This window comes from Oncorhynchus kisutch, linkage group LG23 (genome assembly GCF_002021735.2).
Source record: "Oncorhynchus kisutch isolate 150728-3 linkage group LG23, Okis_V2, whole genome shotgun sequence".
In the NCBI taxonomy this organism is placed as follows: Eukaryota; Metazoa; Chordata; class Actinopteri; order Salmoniformes; family Salmonidae; genus Oncorhynchus; species Oncorhynchus kisutch.
Window position 1 is genome coordinate 13,147,986 of NC_034196.2, and position 20,299 is coordinate 13,168,284.

General features: G+C 43.6%; 1 protein-coding gene across 3 annotated transcripts in view; it reads left to right on the plus strand.

Moving 5' to 3' along the window:
* LOC109868087 (autism susceptibility gene 2 protein homolog) overlaps window positions 1–19,637 on the plus strand; it is a 33,530-nt gene extending 13,893 nt beyond the window's left edge. Inside the window, exons 2-18 of one of the 3 annotated variants that reach the window (XM_020457511.2) lie at window positions 3,876–4,091; window positions 5,865–5,957; window positions 6,090–6,116; window positions 6,834–6,863; window positions 8,629–8,677; window positions 12,318–12,654; window positions 12,757–12,977; window positions 13,111–13,340; window positions 15,299–15,349; window positions 15,584–15,688; window positions 15,812–15,880; window positions 15,977–16,051; window positions 16,339–16,474; window positions 16,855–16,926; window positions 17,141–17,224; window positions 17,336–17,567; window positions 17,658–19,637. In XM_020457511.2, coding sequence (XP_020313100.1) covers window positions 3,876–4,091; window positions 5,865–5,957; window positions 6,090–6,116; window positions 6,834–6,863; window positions 8,629–8,677; window positions 12,318–12,654; window positions 12,757–12,977; window positions 13,111–13,340; window positions 15,299–15,349; window positions 15,584–15,688; window positions 15,812–15,880; window positions 15,977–16,051; window positions 16,339–16,474; window positions 16,855–16,926; window positions 17,141–17,224; window positions 17,336–17,567; window positions 17,658–18,678 — 3,048 coding nt within the window. In that variant the 3' untranslated portion in view covers window positions 18,679–19,637. The remainder of the gene's footprint in view (window positions 1–3,875; window positions 4,092–5,864; window positions 5,958–6,089; window positions 6,117–6,833; window positions 6,864–8,628; window positions 8,678–12,317; window positions 12,655–12,756; window positions 12,978–13,110; window positions 13,341–15,298; window positions 15,350–15,583; window positions 15,689–15,811; window positions 15,881–15,976; window positions 16,052–16,338; window positions 16,475–16,854; window positions 16,927–17,140; window positions 17,225–17,335; window positions 17,568–17,657) is intronic. The other 2 variants (XM_020457512.2, XM_020457513.2) reach the window with 2 other exon arrangements.
* The last annotated feature ends 662 nt before the right edge of the window (window positions 19,638–20,299 follow it).

Consider the following 20,299-nt stretch of genomic DNA (forward strand, 5'->3'; position numbering starts at 1 on the left):
TGTTGGATGGCCAGTAGGAGGCACTCTTTCCTCTGGTCTAAAAGAATATCCCAATTCCCAAGGGCAGTGATTGTGGACACTGCCCTGTGTAGGGTGCTGTCTTTTGGATGGGACGTTAAACGGTTGTCCTGACTCTCTGAGGTCATTAAAGATCCCATGGCACTTATCGTAAGAGTATGGCTGTTAACCCCCGTGTCCTGGCTAAATTCCCAATCTGGCCCTCAAACTATCACGGTCACCTAATAATCCTCAGTTTACAATTGGCTCATTCAAGCCCCTCCTCTCCCCTGTAACTATTCCCCAGGTCGTTGCTGCAAATGAGAACGTGTTCTCAGTCAACTTACCTGGTAAAATAACGGATAAATAAAAAAGGTTTCTTTTTTGGCCACCATTACCTCCTTTAAATATGTTTGACAGTTATGTGACAAAGTAGCCTACACATTTAGACTTGTAAGGCAAAGCCATGGCAGTGTCAGAATATTTATGACTCGTCTTCAGTCCATTACTGGTGCATAAATTGCTCGACTGATTGCCCAGTCGGTGCAGGTCCAGTAATTCAGTGGCAGGACCCGTGACCTCAGGCTGCTGGACGTGTCATGGGAAATAGAGAGTGTTATGCTGACCACACAGCTCGCGTTGCAAAATAAATTTACACATGCATGTTATTAAATCTTGTGAGTAAACGAGCATCTGCGTTGGCAGGCGTTAAAATAGAACTTGGTTCTATTTGTGATGCTTGACACACTGCAAGTCTCTTGCAGTGTGTCAAGTGTGACTCTCTCCCATCTCCTCGTTGGTTTTTAGGAGCAAATACCCACATGGGTGATTGAAAGATGACCTGAGGTCCACGCTCCAGTCCAGTTGGTGGTGGTAATGCACCTTAAAGTTGGTTGCCAACTGGCATATAAAGTCCAAAGAAGAAGAAGAAGCCTGAAGGAGGAGAGTTTACGAGAAATGAACTCTGTTTACCCATTTATCTGTGGATTAATTGTCGGAGTAGAGGACCTTGTGCATTTCAGATAAAATAACAACCCAATGTTTATTTCCCAGGACAAATGAGCTAGCAACAGCAAGCTAGCTAGCTAAATTGCCATAAATGTTCAATGGTTTTTGACCTGTCCCCAAATTAAAATAGTTGGTTCAGAGTTGGTTTTGATATTTCAGCCTGTGTGTCCTGATCGCGTCTGGTGTGGGTGGACAAAATCAACATGTCTGGTCAGCATGTTAAGTGTCTAATTACCACTTAATTATGTGTCACAAGTACTGTTGGAACTGACACACAACTCCATTTCAGCATTCAAATAAAGTGATTATGAACCTAGTATATCTATAGCCACTCTCAGTGGTGTAAAGTACTTAAGTAAAAATACGTTTAAGTACTACTTAAGTTGTTTTTTGGGGTATCTGTACTTTACTATTAATTTTTTTGACTACTTTTACTTTTACTTCATCACTACATTCCTAAAGAAAATAATGTACTTTTGACTCCATACATTTTCCCTGACACCCAAAAGTACTCGTTACATTTTGAAAGCTTAGCAGGACAGGACATTGTCTAATTCACACACTTATCAAGAGAACATCCCTGGTCATCCCTACTGCCTCTGACCTGGTGAACTCATGAAACACATGCTTCATTAGTAAATGATGTCTGAGCGTTAGCTCATGGCCCTGGCTATCCATACATTTAAAAAACAAGAAAATGGTTCCATCTTGTTTGCTTTATATAAGGAATTTGAAAAGATTTATACATTTAAGTGTATTTAAAACCAAATACTTATAAAATACTTATAAAGTAGGAATTTACTGGGCAACTTTTTACTCAAGTCATTTTCTATTAAGGTATCTTTACTTTTATTCAATAATGACAATTGGGTACTTTTTCCACCACTGGCCACTCTACAGATGGCATCTGTAAAAGTCAGGGGCATTTAAAGTGAACCTTGTACCAGAAGATGTTGGCCTATAGTTCCATGTGATCTAACAGTTCCTAATGACAGAAAGAGGTCTAGCTGGGGATGTATGGATAAATGGAGTGCTTGACCTATGGACAGGCTGTTGCCAGTATTATCTCTGTCGTGGTCAGGAGGATAAAGACAAATCATCTGTAGACCTGTAGCTTTACACACAGTTTAGGAATCCATCATGAATCTAATGCCCAGGTACATCAAGATCTGCTGGGTCTTCTCTCCTACAGTGCAGTGCTTGAATCAATGAACATAGGAAGGCACAACTGTAGGCATATATTTCACTGTAACAGATCTCTCTGGATCTCTAGAAGGAACTGTGCGCCACTGTCTTGTACGATATCTTGTCATGGGAAAATAGCTCTCTGAAATTAGCCATCTATTACTCTGATAAAAAGGCATGTTAGCGGATGCTATTAGCTTTATACAATTAACCGACCGACTCTCTGTTGTACCCCTGCTTGCGTTGCGTCTTTGAAATCTATGTCACATCAATAGAGTTAATGATTTACAGAGCAGTTAATGGAGGCTGAAGCACCGCTTCCTGTGCCATTGGATGCAAATTGGATTTGAACAGCCTACTGTAACAAGCCACCTTGTTTCCCTGGCCTCTTGTATCCCATGTCCTTTGTGGAACATTTGCAGGCCAGGTTATGTTCAGCTACCTGGTGAGAGCAGATATGTGAGGTCTGATTGCAGAAGCTGTGGCACATGAGCTGTTAATAGCTTGATGTCCATGTCTTCTGTCCACCGAGGAGAGACCGTGTTAGAACATGCATGTTACTGCCATTCACTTTTGGCTCCATGGGTGGTGAGAGTGACTGGATAGAGGTACGAATGTGACAGTGGAACTTGATGAGAGCCCATCCACTGAATCCTTTGTAAGCCGCTGGGCTTTACCTGGGATTTAGGGCCAATGTTCATTTTCAAAGCCATTCTCACTGCAAACCCTAACCTGGATTTAGCTGGTTTCACCCTATTGTATTCAGTGTAGCTGGCAAAACGGATCTACTACCCAAGGTTATTTTCACCCACTCTCTCTCACTCAGCCCTTGTTTGTTTTTTGGGGTTTAGTTTAGTTACTCCCCCCTGCGTCTCCACAGCTGTGTGCGCCTGATGCTATTCAGAGCCAAGCTCAGTGATTGTTTTTATCAGACATGCTTGGTAACTGTCCAGGGAGGTGGAGAAACACAGTGACACATCATTTACCACACGCCGCTAGTCTTTTAGCAGTGCCATGAATATTAATATCACTATGGCAATGGTTCTGGAGATTACACTTGTGCCATTAGGTCACTTGTTTTCGTGGATAGCTGAAGCTGTAGGCAGGGGGGGACGCTGAGCTGGGAATGCTCACAGTTCACACTCGTTGGCTAAGTGAGATTAGTTGTGCTTGCATTGAACAATACCCCCAAAAGCCATCGGGGGAGGGAGCATGTATTAAATTGCTCCTTTCCAAGTTCTCACAGACTTCTGTGTTTTAGATTACCTGTAACTGATTCTTGTTCATGTCCATTGCTCCACTGTGCTTGGTAGTATGTATATCAACACCACTGACAACCCACTCACAGGCCACTGGCATGGTTAGTCCAGGCGCATTTAGCTCAGACTGCCAAACGCCACAGCCTGACAATGGGTAGCAGCTGGCCGCCAATATTCTAGTCTCACAGGCCTGCCTCATAGGATATGACCTCAATACACAACCATGCCCAGAAGCATCATGAGCTTTGGCTCTTCTTCAATTCCCTATTTCTTTATGATGGGTTTTTATTTATGTACTAGAGGTTTTGGAAGGATTTCCTTGCCGCCTTGTCATATTGACTCAGTGTAAGCATTATCATCATTCATACTGAGGTGGCTCTCCTGTGCTGTACATATTAAGCCTCTTTTGTGTTTGCTCTTTCGTAGGTGGCTCTGAGGAAGAGCACAAAGAGCCTGAGGTCGCAGGGGGGCAAGGAGAAGTGGGAGAGCCAGGTGCTGAAGAAACGGAAGACTGAACAGACTGCTGAGGGGGATGTGATTCCTGTGAATGGATTCACTGACAATCGAGCTGACTTTGATCATGAGCAGGATGGAGAGAAGGAGCAAGGGAAGGTGAAAAACAGATCAAAGAAGACCAAGCAGGTAGTCTATGGATCAATTAACCTTCCTTCTATTTGAATGACTATGCTCTCCTACAAACTAAAACCTGTCTACCTCGTAATGTGTGTGGGCATTTTGCCCAGTGAGGTAAAAGAGATCGTACAGTTTGTTTTCGTTTTTGGTTGTTTACCTAGCTAAGCAGCTATATGTTTATCTGGAGTTCTTCCTTAGCTGTTTTCAAGCCATCCACTTTAAATCCCACAGTTTTCTTTCTCTAATGGTGATACGGCTTTTGTCCTGTAAAAAATAATGGCTCCATCGTGAGGTGTTAATTGTCAGCACCAGCCAGTCAATGAACTGTGTTATCAGGTTCATTTCCGAATCTTCCCATCCTGATCTAGTAATTGCTTCACACAAGCGTGTCTGCTTTGCAGGAAGTTAGGAGAGTGCCACACAGGAAACAAGGGCCAATAAAGAGACGAGATAAGGTGCTTTGTGAAGAGCTTCCTCCTCAGCGCAGGATGTGTCTGTGTTTGTAGCAGAGAGCACACCAGGCACTCACAAACTTATGCCCACTTCCATATCAGTCCCTGACCTAGCCAATTCCCGCACCCTAATCTGTATGTGTCGACCAGATACTACTTGTTTTAAGGTATCGCCTAGATTACCCCTTGTGGATCTCTCTTGTTCTGAACAGTATGCAAAACAGTATGTTGGGTGGTAGCCTCCTATGCAAAACAGGACAGAGCTATTATCAGGTTTCTTTCTGTGTATTTTGTTCCTTGAATTTACTGTTTATCTTAGCACACTGTAGGTAAATGGGATCTACTCTACGAAATGGATGACACCTACTCGCACTTGATCAATCAAGCAGTTTAATTGTGTCACTGAAGCAACATCCGGAGTGCTGTAGGAAGTAGAAGGACCTCAGATAACATCCTTTCTCAGATAACATGTACTTTGCTAAAGCGCATTGACACAGGACGTTCACTGTGTCAAATCAAGTCATAAGACTAGCTGGAAGATGGCTGGATGACATGTTCACTGCCACTGTTAAATCCCACCTATACTATTTAAGTAAATAATTTTTACACGAACACACACACCTACTCACGCTCACACACAGAAATAGACATACAGTGTTCTGGGCCTGCCTGTCAAAGCAGTGAAGTGTAGCAGCCAAATGAACACTGCAGCATGGGCTGAACATTATGGAACGGTAGCTTTAAACCATGAAACCCCAGATCAACACCACATTATTGTACTGTTCCTGTTGAATCACCACATGCTGAGTTTTCAGTCAATATGATTTCTCTGTTTTGTCCTGAAACAACTTGTGATCTCCTGAATCAATATCTGTATAAAATCTGCATTATGCTGCATGGATCATTCAAGGTCTCCATTCCAACCCAATGTTGGTATGTGTGTGTGCCCATTTATGCATGCACTGCATTCATCTTGCCTTTAAAGAAAAGCCAGCTCTGGCTCAGAGTTGAGCCAGAGCCAGGACTAATTGCCCATCACGGTCAGTGAATGAGTCTGGACATGAACTCTGCTTATTTTAAATCGGGTTAACTGTGTCATTGAAATGGATGTCCTCACTGATGTGTAATCACTCATTCCTGTAATACACCAGTGCCCTCTGGTGGGCCAGATTCTCATCTGGGCAGGGGGGCTATGGGCTGGTAAATTCACTGTCTACCAACTCAATGTTATGTAGATAACCCTGGACTCAAAGACATGGTGATAATTAGTTACATTGGAAGCCTTTGAGTGTGTGATTGATCTGTCCTCTGGGTGTGTCCTGTCCTTCAGGTGAAGCGGCTTCTGGGAAGGCAAAGCGGAGCTGAGGTCACCAGAACGCAGGGCACACCTCAGAGAAGCAACTCTAAAGAACACCACAGTGGGGTATGAACAGTATTGTCTGGATAAAGGGATTTTTTTTGTGTGCCAACAACAACCTATTGACTGATTACAAAAGGCATTTATCAGAATCTGTTATAAGCCCTTGCTCATGAACATTATAATTTCTTTCCACAGAGTTCATTCTCTGGTCGGGGCTATTCGGTGAGTGACTTCAATCCTTTCTGACAGAATGAATGTCGCCTATGTTACCTATGGTACTGCTCAAAGTATGAGGACAAAACTGGGTCAGTGATTAGCTCATGCATACTGAGAAGAACAGTCCGTAACAAAAATGTCCTCAGAAGCTGGAACAAAATGTCCTCAGAAGCTAACAGGCTGATATTTAGTAACGTAGCTAAACAGGTGTCATGTCAACACGGATTAGTGATTTGTATATCTGAGTGACACTTTGACAGTGAGCAGGACTTGAGGGAGGGACTGACACATGATTTATCAGTGGTTTCAGTAGAAATTGACCGGCTGATATGTAGTAGCTCACAACTGTGTTGCTCCGTCGCCTGGCATGATGATTCCTTTCGAGCAAACTGTTCAGTACACACAGCAGTTAAACACACGTCGATGACTTGGAACGAGGTAACAGACCTAATGCATAATAATGTCCCCTTTCTCCCGCTCGGTTTCATTCTCTCGCACTCTCTCTCTCTCTCTCTCTCTGACTTGATATGTAAACAGACTCTTACTTCTAGGCATAAACACATTTCTTACTAATCTAACAATAATACGTTTCTCAATGGATCTCCATGGGTTTTTTATATGCATTATTTACAGTTACATTTCTAGAGTTTCAGTTTGAGTGTTGGTGATGGATGAAGCTGTTCTCGTGAATTAATGCAGCGCTTCGCATCCTTTCTCCCGCAGTGTGACAGTGAGAGTGACATCGATGACAAGGTCAGATAAACATTCCCACTTCTCAGAACTATTAACTTATCAGTCCTCTACATGTTATGTATTGGTGTATTCCCATCGGGGCTGTCAGCTGGCCAGGCTGTATTGTAGAGGGTTCCTCCAAATGGCAGACAGGGTTGTGATGGGGTCAGGTTTTTTGCCGGACCTTTTTATTTAATAGGTCAGGGCAGCGTAAACAGTGTGTGGGGTGTCTTTGGTCTCAGTGGTGGTCCTCCTACATCCTGAGCAGACTATTTTTTAGTTCACGTCAAGGAGGGTAAATGGCCACAAACTCTAACTTGTGTTTTGGTACTGGTTTGTGAGTGTGAGGTTCAGTCTGTGTGCCTTACGGACATTATACTCATTTAACATGTCTACATGTTAATAATGCCAGCTCTCTTTGATTGCATTATTGAATTTTGATCTAAGGAATGCGCTGAAGCTAACCTGATTACACTGTGAATATCATTAGGGCTACTTACGAAAGTAAGGACTTTCTGATTACCATAACAAGTCTCTGTTATTTCCTCTATATGATCTATTTATTTTTGTCAGCAACCTCCTATTAAATATGGAGGCTCCAAAACTGAAATTAAACTCATGACAGAGGTCATATGAACCAGATTACGGTAATGTAGCATTTTGCAAGGTTGTTAATCAACTGATGGATTCCAGGAATATCTGGAAATAAGGTACTTACATTTGCAACACGAAAGGAACCTCATGATAGTTTACCACAGCTGAATTTCCGCTGAGTTCAACAATTTGATTTAGCAATTGAATCTGGTCAGTTTGATGTCTTTTTGATGTCATTAGTGTATAACCATGCGCTTTCCCAGCATCTGTATGATTGACACTTTACAAAGGACAGAATGCTTAAAGATGAGGAATACACAGGAGCACATCAAATATAATATCACTACATAGCTTATTTAAGTGCAAATGGTTGAGTGTTTTAGGCTGTGTGTGCGCGCGTGTGTGTGTGTGTGTGTGGACTGCTGCCTGGTATGACAATCTGGCCAATATTCAGCAATGTAATTAGAAACATACTGTTTTAAATGTAATTTATGGATTAGAATAAGATACTTAGCTACTAAGTTAATTTGTGTCATCCACTTTCTAATTTGTTTTTCACAAGGTAAATGTCATGGGCATTTACGTAATGCTCTTACATGAAAGAAATGACTGATTACATTAATTGCCTCTTAATGTGTAATCTATGTTGTGATGCTTTTTATTATGCTGTCAAAAAAGATGCATTCATTGAGCTGTCACATACTACATGAAGTTAGAATGGTTTCGATTGAAACTCATTCAGTTTCATTTAGAAAACGTTCCCTCTCATGTCATTGGACAAGGTTAGTGAGTTATGTCTCACCTTTTGTTCCTCTGATCTCATTTTCATTCCTTTTACATTTCCATTTGAGTCATTTAGCAAACGCTCTCTTCCAGAGCAATTTACAGTGCTAGTGAGTGGATACTTTTTCACTCTGGTCCCCCATGGGAGTAGAATCCACAAATCGGGCGTTGCAAGTGCCATGCTGTACCAACTGAGCCCCACGGGACCATACATTCATTGGGAACTTGAACACACCCCCCTGAGTGTGGCGCTGACGTCGAGTCTGGGAGTGGAGCAACAGCCAGCATACCGGATGGTCCTGTTGATCGAGTGCTGTTAAAGATTACCATGGAAAAGCAGTCACTTTTGGCGACAGTTCCAGCACCAGACTCAAAATCCTAACCTTTTTATTTTCTCATCTTTACTCAGGTTTCAGGGGTTGAGTCTGAAAAGCTCTTCACACTAAGGACAACTAATGGTAAGAATATTTTCACTCTCAATTTTCTTTACACTTGACTTCTCTGTCCTTGCTTAGCTGTTGCTAAACAGAATAGATATATTTGTCTCAGTGACATGCTCTTATATGCTTTTTCTGACATTCCATTTCTGTTCACTTGAATAAGGGCAACACCCCTTATTCAAACCACACAATTATCAAGAATTACCTGATTGTTGTCAAGGTGTTGTGGCCATTGTAGTTTAAGGATACCCACACACTCTTAATTGCACAATGTGGTTTGACACTGAATGTCACTCTACCCTGTGGAAAGTCTCTGAGCTAGAGGGATGATTTATGTTTAAGTAAAACAGAATAATGGCACAAGTGTTTTGACAGAGATGTGTGTGCATTTGAATGTGTTGAGTTGCGTGAAATAGTTGATAAATGCCTTCTACACAATCTTTTAGCTATGAATTGGATTGAACCTCCACTTTCAGTGGCTTAGCTGCTTCATTGGGGCTAGGAAGAAGTGATGTTTGGAGTCACACGTCATTCTCAATGAGACTACTGGCTCAAGCAAGTTTGTAATCTACTGCAATATTCCCTATTATCATCCTTAGCATCTCTTAGCAATTCCATATTGCGATCTAACTATAGCTTAAATTCAATTAAGTGCAATTTTCATCCAAGAGAATGCCTCTCAAAGCAACGTCACTGAATGGTATTTTTCCCATTCAGTATTCTTTACCCGACTGAGTTGTTGTTGCCTTATATGGGCAGCTTGATTGATTGTGTTCTTTTCACAACCCACGATTTCTCAAACTCAAAGCTCATTAGAACTAACGTGGTCACATTTCGCCTCATTTGGCCTGAAAGAGCCAAGCGGAGCCTCGCATCCAGGGCCAGGCATCATAAAGCATGCTCTAATCCCACTGGCTGGCTGGCGGTGAGAACCTTTTAGAGCTGAGCCCAGGGGTTTAATATGCCTTGTGAAAGCGATTAGAAGGTCTCTATTTAACTCTCCCTACCTCCAAGCTGCTTGTGGTGGGCTTTGGAGAGGGCATTTGTTGTTAGCTTTGGAGGTCTCTCATTGAGTCTTCCAATGAGCCGTCTGGACTTCAGCCTATTGAATGTTATGATTACAAAGAATGCTAAACACACCACTAGTCTCTCCCCAGGGCCCTTCGTTTTTGTCAGAGCTCAAAGACTGCAGGGAGTAGAGACAAGTGTTGTTTGGTGCTGGGAAAATAGGCTTTGTTGAATTATTTAATGATCATTACACTGTCTGGCTGGCTGTGAATGGAAAATATAATGGTGCAACTAACAAATTGTGAGGACTTTGTAATATGAACATGCTCATTTGCCCAAGACATGAACCCAATGGCTGTTATGAAGCTGCTCGTTAGTAGCCTCATTGCTGTTTCTAGATGTAGGCCTAGTATTCAGTCATGGAGGCCACAGGACTAAGGCTTTTATCACCAGACAACAGAGATTAGGAGCTATTCACCACAATGAATGAAGGTTGTTTTAGCTAAGCATGAACACATACACTACATGACCAAAAGTATGTGGACACCTGCTCATCGAACATCTCATTCCAAAATCATGGGCATTATGGAGTTGGTTCCCTCTTTGCAACTATAACAGCCTCCACACTTCTGGGAAGGCGTTTCACTAGATGTTGGAACATTGCTGCAGGGACTTGCCTCCATTCAGCCACAAGAGAATTAGTGAGGTCGGGGGTATTGTCATGCTGAAACAGGAAAGGGCCTTCCCCAAACTGTTGCCACAAAGTTGGAAGCACAGAATCGTCTAGAATGCCTTTGTATGCTGTAGCGTTAATATTTCCCATCACTGGAACTAAGGGATTTAGCCCAAACCATGAAAAATCTAATGTTATTTGTCACATGCAACAGGTGTAGACCTTAGAGTGAAATGCTTACTTACAAGCCCTAACCAACAATGCAGTACCAGTACAGAGTCAATGTGCGGGGGCACTGGTTAGTCGATGTAATTAAGGTAATATGTACATGTAGGTAGAGTTATTAAGGTGACTATGCATAGATAATAACAGAGTAGCAGCAGTGTAAAAGTGGGGGGCAGGCAATGCAAATAGTCTGGGTAGTTCAGGAGTCTTATGGCTTTGGGGTAGAAGCTGTTTAGAAGCCTCTTGGACCTAGACTTGGCGCTCCTGTACCACTTGCCATGCGGTAACAGAGAGAACAGTCTATGACTAGGGTGGCTGGAGTCTTTGACAATTTTTAGGGCCTTCTTCTGACACCGCCTGGTAATAGAGGTCCTAGATGGCAGGAAGCTTGGCCCCAGTGATGTACTGGGCCGTACGCACTACCATCTGTAGTGCCCTGCGGTCGAAGTCCGAGCAGTTGCCATACCAGGCAGGGATGCAACCCGGATGTTGAACCTTCTGAGGACCCATGCCAAATCTTTTCAGTCTCCTGAGGGGGAATAGGTTTTGTCGTGCTCTCTTCACGACTGTCTTGGTGTGCTTGGACCATGTTAGTTTGTTGGTAATGTGGACATCAAGGAACTTGACGCTCTCAACCTGCTCCACTGCAGCTCGTCGATGAGAATGGGGGCATGCTCTGTCATCCTTTTCCTGTAGTCCACAATTATCTCCTTTGTCTTGATCACATTGTCGTGGCACCACATGGCCAGGTCACTGACCTCCTCCCTATAGGCTATGTCGTCGTTGTCAGTGATCAGGCCTACCACTGTTGTGTCATCGGCAAACTTAATGATGGCCTTATTGATGAAGCCAGTGACTGATGTGGTGTACTCCTCAATGCCATCGGAAGAATCCCGGAACATATTACAGTCTGTGCTAGCAAAACAGTCCTGTAGCTTAGCATCTGCTACATCTGACCACTTTTATATTGACCGAGTCACTGGGGCTTCCTGCTTGAATTTTTGCTGGATGAGCGTTTTCATGTTTGCTTATACAGCTCATTGAGTGTGTTATTAGTGCCAGCGTCGGTCTGTGGTGGTATGTAGACAGCTATGAAAAATACAGATGAAAACTCTCTAGGTAAATAGTGTAGTGTCTCTATCTACAGCCCCAGATCATTATTCCACCTCCACCAAACTTTACAGTTGGCACTATGCATTGGGGCAGGTAGCGTTCTCCTGGCATCTGCCAAACCCAGATTAGTCCGTCGGACTGCCAGATGGTGAAGCGTGATTCATCACTCCTGAGAACACGTTTCCACTGCTCCAGAGTCCAATGACGGCTTTGGATTTGGCTATTTAAGCAACAGGTGTGGCTGATGTGGGAAAGAATATTAAAGATGCACTATGCAGAAATCAGTCTGCCATTTCCTGGTTTCTAACATTTTTATAGTTTGCCTAATTTCAGTTTATGTGACAAAACGAACAAGCAAGTATATAACCAAAAATATTGTATTTTCAGCTGTTTGAAGAAGAAAAAACTACTACCAGAGTACAAAACCGAATGTAAAAGACACAAAAAATGAAACTTAAGAACCGGAAGCATAGAAATAGCGCACATAGACTTTCTTTCAATGAGAATGACAGATCTATAACAACATTTCTATGTGAATTTGGTCGTTTCGCCCCAAAAAGTTACATATTGCAGCTTTAAATGATTCCGTCAGCTCTGTCAAACTGTGGTGGGTAACAAAGGTTCTCTGGTTGCTCATAGACATAGGCGTTGATGAGAGGGACGAGACGAAGGTGTGCAGCTCTGCCACAGTGTCAGGTCTACAACGCAGCCAGGAGCAGAGCAGCGACACACCCCTCGATCTGCCTGCTGCCAGTCCCGCCCCTGGCTCTCAGCCTGCTGGCAGCCCTGCCCCTGCAGCCCCTCTCACCAGCACCCGTACCACCAGCCCACTTCCTGCTGTGTGTGTGAAGAAGGAGAGGACGTCCCCTCGCAACACGACCACCCCAACTCTGCCAGGGTCAGGCCTATCCCAGGTCAAGAGAGAACCATTGTCACATCACCAGGGTCATCCCCTGTACATTGGTCTCCACAACAGGTAGGACATGGCATTGACTGTACTTGTTCAAACCATTTCATAATACTGATATCCTAGATGAGGTGATATTTATTTACAACCTTGCCTTTCTCCTCCCTACAGCAGCAGCATAGAGAGATCCCGCAAGCGAACCCTCCCGCCATCCCCCCACCTCGGGCGCCATTCTTCTCCCTTGCCGGTCCTCCCCCTGTCCGTCTCGGAGTTGCCCGCACCCCACTTCTTCCTGCCAGTTCACGGGCATCGCCGCCCGGCCATGTTCACAAGCCCTCTGGGATTACCAACCAATGGCATCGTAGGACACTCCACTGAAGCAGGCTACTCAGGTAAGAGGCTTGAACAGTAAAGGAGATAGATTGGTGTTTAGTGTACAACAGGTGTTGCTGGGGATACGGGTTGTGGGTGAGAAAGAGCTGTTTTTGTCATAGAGTATGACCTTTAACCTCTCACCCACAACAGAGCACGACCTGCTTCGCCAAGAACTGAACAACCGTTTCCTGGCGCAGACTGCAGAGAGAGGGACTGGCTCGGGGCCACCTCTGCTGAGGACAGAGTTCCACCAGCACACACACCAGCACCAACATCAACACCAGCACCAACTCACCTTCTTATCCTACCCCAATGGTTTGCCTCCTCCACCAGGCATCCTCTCTACAACCCCAAATATGGGTCGCACAGCTGACCTAAATGTAAGTCCAGTACATGGCCACCACAAACGGCTTCATGTGAGTTTAAAGGGTAACTCTCAACCCCAATTTCAGCTTTTGCCCAAACCCTTCAAATAAAAAAAGATGCATTCAGGTGAGAAGTTGTGGGTGGGGGGAATTGCTCATAATTATTCATTTTGGGGGTGGGTGAACATAGTTGTACCTGATCTCAACACTTTTTCACTAATGCATACTTACCAGAAGTCCGCCTGGCACGCTCTGATAATAAAATGATGTGCATCATGAGCAAATACGACTCTGGACAGTTGGCTCACAGTGGTAAGGCGCCAAGTTCCTGACATCTATTGCCACTTTCCGTGTAAATTCTAATCCCCCATGGGGCGCAAAAAAAAAAAGTTGCGTTATTCTGTTGGGAAGAATAGTGCAATCATCACCTTGAAATTGAAGATTAGGTGCTCAATTCAATCCAACCTGCATTGCAGTGTTTACGCAGTAGCTCTTTTTCCAATGGTCAAATGAACTCAGATTGGTCTTGGGTACTGTATAAAAACCTACAACTACTACCAGGGGGACCCCTCTCACAGGTATTCATTCACTTTTCGGAATTAGAAGTGTGTGGGCACGGGATGAAAATAGTAAATAAAAGATTTGATTCATGTGGGATAAGAAATCGCAGTAATTGAGTCTACTGTCTTAGTGGACTGCGCCACCAATCATCCATAGCAGCTGGTGAAAAACACAACGAGTTGACATGACCACCATTGTCATCTATTTCTTGTTATGATGGGTGTAGCTACGAATATAAACATATAATCCTCATAGCCTACTTGTGTTATTTTCCTTCTTAAAAGGAGGAATGGAACTGTGAAGCACAAAACTTTGAATTTGGTCATATGCGGAAAAGTGCCTTACTGCCTTTTGAATTTTGTATAACGTCAGTAGGGAGCATCTTGCTTTTCCAGTAAACCTTGAGGTGGTACCACCCAGCACATCTAGAAGGGAGTGTATTTCATACCGAACCCCTCCCTTGAGATGACGTAGAGGAACCTTCTCGAGGTGCTTCTACATCACCGTTTGAATGGTGGAGTTGAACCTCTAGCGGAAAAAAATAGCTAGATTTACTGCAACGAACTGTCAAAATGAAGACCAGAATTGACGTGTTTCACTATAACTAAGCCTAAAACATCTGGTATGGTTTTCACCAACAGTTTTACTCTTTAATGTTATCAAAACCCACATTCATTGTGAGGAACATTTTAGGTCACCCAGAAACGAGAGAGAGATAACGCTGTGCTTTGTTTTTGCTGTTTTCTGAACTCAATCTCCTTAATAGTGTAGCCTCAGGCTCAGCAGCCGCCTCCTTGACTCTGGGGAAAACCTTGTGTTAGTTTCACATCTCAAATATCAAACTCTTTATTACAGTATCTCAACATAACAGAAATATCAGATACAGTCCCTGAGAGACACATTTTAGCTTTCAGCCGTTTAAAACTTTTTTCCACCCACCAGGGAACATTTTGAAATATTTCACCATACTGGAAAAAAAATGAACGAGCCCTGAAATGGCTGGCTGTTCCACTGACAGCTCAGTAAAGCCAGTGGAAATGGATCTCATGGCTGTTTTGACACACTCAAAGCCCTGCTGTCAGGATAAATGACTGTGCCGCAGCAGAAGGAATGAGGTCATTAGAGTGCTTTTGATCGCGGGTAATTGCTCATGGACGCTTTTGCCAGCATTGGCAGGGCTTCAGTTGGGTTTAAGCAGCCGAGATATGGAAACTCTGAACATAGCCATCCGAAGTGTGTACATGCATCTGTTAACCAGTCAATGAGCTGGTTTAGCTGCGTAGATGTCAGCACTAGATCAGGACTTGAAGATGAAAAAATGCTCAAAAACAATCATTTGTAGCGTCTTTACATTGATGTTTCTTCTTTGTCTAATATTGTTAATGTTACTTACAATTTTTTTTGTCTTTCAGTTGGAAAAGTACCCAGCTAAACTGGAAAACCCCTACATAAGACATAAAAATGTAAGTGAAAGTACTGCTTTCAGAAAGATGGGGATATGTTCCTTTGGATTACTTTTCAAATGAATAATTTTTTAAATAATATGATTCTCAATGATTCTCAGTTATTTGATGATTTACTCCATACTACCTCAGCAGTACAGTCACAGATCTTCTCTGAGCGTACAAAGTTATTTTGTTTACCCTAAAGTCATACTTCATTTATTCTTACCTTAACCTATGTGTGGTCTTGCCCAGTTCTTCCCCCCCTACCCCCCAGCGATGCCTGGCATGCCAGCCCTGCACCCCCACTCAGGACCCCCAGGGCCCTTCAGCTCTCTGCAAGGAGCCTTCCAGCCCAAGGTCCATAACACATCACTGACTCCCTCAGTCTGTCTGTCTCTCTTTCATTACCCAGTGTTAACCCCCCCCCCACATACACATGCTGTTCTCAGTCTAAACACGTGACTTCCCATCTCTCCCTAGTCTAATCCTATGGATGTGGCGACACGGCCAGGAGAAGTTCCTCACAATCTCCTACCAAAGGGCCTACGGGTATATGCCATTCGCCAGCCTTATGTAAGCTTGTTGACAGAATTCTAGCCCTCAGGTTTAAGACTAATCAAATTATTTTCCTTCTATTTATTCTAGCAGAAGGCTGGCAAATGGTGTGCAATGCATGTCCAGATCGCCTGGCAGATTCAACACCACCAGCAGAGGATGAAGGTACTTAAGATGTGTTCCTTTATTTCACTCAATGGAGCGAAAGTTTCAAATAGCGGTACAAATCATATCCAAATCAGATCAAACTTTATTTGTGACATGCACCGGATGCAACAAGTGGAGACCTTGCCGTGAAATTGTAACTTACAATAATCAGTGAAGTTACGCTTTCTGTATCCTCCTCGGTCTCAGCAACTCACCTCTCAATCTCTATTGAGCTTTTAATCTTCTCTCTCTCACCTCCTCTGTCAAACTCTCTCCTCCCCATTTTATCTGTCTATCTTTAACAGCACATGCGCTTTGATCCACATAAGCTGAATATGAGCGGGGTGAAGCTGGACCTGTTTAGTCGGCCAGCTGCTCCGGGTCTTCCTCCTGGACTGTCCTATGGCCATGACCTGGCCCGACCTCTCCTGTCCTCCTCAGGTTAGCCAGCCCATTCCATTTTCATATTCATTATTGTGGGTGTTAAATGAGGATCTACGTGCAGTTATGATGATTTTGTACGGCCTTGGGAGCAACTGTGTTGGTTGCTTACTGTAGAGATGACATGTTTACTTTATATCCCTTTATGTCAATGTGAGTGTGGTTGATTCGTAGAAAAATAAATTGCCGTGCAACTCAAGTCTATAGACTAACAGAAAGTCTTCGGTGCTGAGTAAAAAAATGCATAGTGAAAAGAAGGATTTTTTTTTGCAGTTTTACTGTATTTTAGCAGCAGCAGAGGTCAACAAAAAGACACGTTTTGGCAACAGCCTTCGTCAGTGTGGTTGATTCACTCACTACTGTACCTTCACCCCCTACAGGTCATTTGTCTGCATCACCATTCAGCGCCGCCACTCATCACGTCCACTATTTACCTGCTAGCCACCTCACTGGTAAGTGCCATAGGCTGCTGGTGCAACGTCTAAATAATGATGTTTAAAGTCCCAAACAATTAAGTAATAAGGCACAAGAGGCAGTGCTGTATTATGAATACAGTCACAGGTAAACGGCATTGTTCGGCCCGACGTGATAGCATCAGCATCCAGGATCCAAACAACCAGTTTTAGAATAGACATTAAGAGGTGCCATTCTTGTGATGTTCCTCAGATCCATTTGGACGAGCCAGTCACTATGGAAACCTTGGACAACTGGCAACTAATGCATTTGGCGGACTGGGTGCCTCTTCTATTGGTAAGTTTTCGCTCTCAAATAATTGTCCTCAACCAAAGACAACCTACTGTTTTAACTAAATTAGTAAATTGATTGATTTGATTGAAAATACATCAACCCTTCCTCTCTCAGGCCCAGGCAGCCTGTTTGGTGGAAGGCAGAGCCATGGGTTGTCAGGTTTTGTCAGCCCCCCTCAGGAAGCCTGTAACCGCCTGCACCGAACGCCCCCCTCCTTCCCCACACCTCCAGCACTGTCCAGGCCTGCTGATGTGGACCGCAAGCCCACGGTCCATAGCAGCGAGAGGGAAAGGGAAGCTAAGAAAAGGGATCACTCTGCTACCAAGGAGGAGTCAGAGAGAGATGGGTCAGTGACAGCCTTACTGTGGAAATGGCATTTCCTATCCATAAAGGCCTTCAAAAGTTGTGATATAATAATATTCTGTCCTCTCTATAGGAATACTCTGGAAAAAAGCCATCAGTCCACCCACACATCCTCAGGCTTTCAGATTAGTAACCTGATTGGCAGCAGCAGCCCAGGGAGGAAGAGGAGCAGCCCAGATCAGGGACCCCAGGCTGAGAGGGAGGGCAGCTCTCTTGGGAGAGTCCAGGTGAAGCAGAGCTCTTCTCCAGCGCTGGAGGTGCAGGATAGAGGATCTTCAACCCCATACACCACAGTGAAGAACCACCAATCCAACGAGAACACACAAACTCTGAAGGGACCTTTAAAGATAAAGCAGGAGCGCAGAGATGAGCCAGAGGTTATGGCTGGGCCACCGGAGTGTACTCTCTTACTCCCACCAGGCCACTCTCAGGCTCCATACCCCTCAAGGCACAACCACTTCCCCACCGCAGGCATGCTTCAGAGCAGTCATCTACCTCACTCTCTACCCCTCTCCATGAGCCCCGTGCACCCAGTGAGTAGCCTCAGTGCAATGGAGCGAGCCCGTATCCAGCCCTTCATGGGGGTCAGTACACTAGCCGCAGGTCGAAACCACCATGTGTCCCCTCACCTTTCAGGCCACTGGGACCCACTTCGAGACCCCTACAGAGGGCTGTACCTGCAGAGCCAGCAGGTACATTTGACCTATGACCCTGAGAGAGGCCACAGACAGCGGGAGCAACACCCCCACCCACAGCAGTACTTACAGGACAGGCACCGGCAGGCAGAGGAGAGGGCAAGGCTGCACCAGCTCCAGGGCTCTCCCATGGAGGGCCACCTAGCCCACACACCCACCTTTGTGTCCTCTCTGGGTGGGGTGATGTACCCTAGGCTCAGCCCCTCAGCTCCACACAGTGGCCATCTGAACAGGACTCCACAGACTGTCACTCTTAGTGCCCCACCCCCTCTGGTGCCCACCACCACAACCCCTGGCAGACCTGCCACTCCTCGAAAGACCACGCCCACTAGTGCCCCACCCTCTGGGGACCCCACCCCATCCTGCAAAGCCAAAGAGGTAGAGGTGGAGGCACAGTAGCATGGAAGTCTCTTAGAAAAAAGCGACAAGACTGTGATCCTTTTAAATACACATTACACACTCAACTTGATGAAATGTCTCGCTTTTTAAAATGAAAAAGCTCTAAGTCAAAATTGTGTATTGTAGATTATTTGTTAATAAATCAGAAGTTTAAGTAGTGAGTCTGCATAGAAACTGTTGAATAAGTTGAATAACTGATGTTGGATAATGTTATTTGATAGTAATATATGATGTTTTTTCATGTTTGTAAGATTTCCGTGTACAGACGTAGATTTTATGAATTTGTATATTTTTTATGTTGTGTAATGCATTACATTGTTCTTTATTACACATTTATCAACAGGTAAAACAGAAAATAGATGTTCTCCTTTTGATAGTTTGTCTTAGATGTAACCATGTTTCCTACCTGAAAATGTTATCGACTTTTACCTTCTGTAAATATTCACATAACCTGTCATTTGTTTCTATAAAGAATGTCTATTTAAACAAAAAACGTAATTACTTGATAATTCATTCTTATTTTCACTTGCATCAGCAGTGCTCCCTCTTGTGGCAGACTTGGTACAAAATGCAGAATGCTGTCCACTTGGAATTGATGGCACAGGGTTCAATAGTTCAACTAAATGCTGAGTCTAAACACGGATTTGATTTAATTCCTTTTAGATTATCAAGTGTCGAAGGTCACCAGATTTGTGTAGTTTTCAGTAAACAAATAGCCTACATGACCATAAAGCTACCTTTTATGAAATCCTCATGTTGTATCAGACAAGCACATACAACCGGTGCACCAAAGAGGAGAGTAATATTTATCAAATTCCATTGTCTGAGGAAAAGACAGCAGCATGTTCATGTTTATTTTTGTGTTGTGGATATTTTGGGGCTCATTTGCTCCAAGCCTTACAGTGTGCTTTTCAACTAATCTAGTTGTGTTTAAAAGTAATAAATAGTAATTGAAAGTATATGTTGCCGGATGTAACATGTTTATGTATTTTACATTTTCAAATCAAATCTAAGTAAAACGGGTTAGGGTAAGTCAAATGTTCCTCAATAAAGCAGAAATTATTAGCCTACAAATAAGTATTCACCCTCTTGGATTTAAAAATAAATAAAATAATTCCTCTCGGACCATCAGTGTGGCACGAGTAATAATGGCACCGAGTCCCGAATTTAGAATAATCTTCAATCACATCCACTTTCATGTTTTATTTTAGAAATTAAAAAAGAGCATTCCAGCTCAAGAGCATTCCTGCTCAAATGAAGGAATGCTGATTCAATCTATAATGAATTATGTCATTTTAATCTATCATAATTGTTATAGGTTTTAATAGCATAATTTATCATAGCATGTGCTATGTGTATGCGACTTGTGCCCACTGAGGTAGCGTTTACCTCATTCTTTTCCATGGACGTCATCTGCTAAACCGGAAGTCTTTGTGCATAACAAAATCTAGTTTGTGGTTTGGTGCCATAGACATAGATAGAGGACTCACAGACGTGCCATTTCCACGTCTGTGACAGCATGGGCAGCGCCATTGAGCTATCTCCATTTTGAAGTAGACCATGTTCTTCTTCACGATTGGCTGATCTCTCCTGATGACCCGATTGGAAATGACTCTAACAG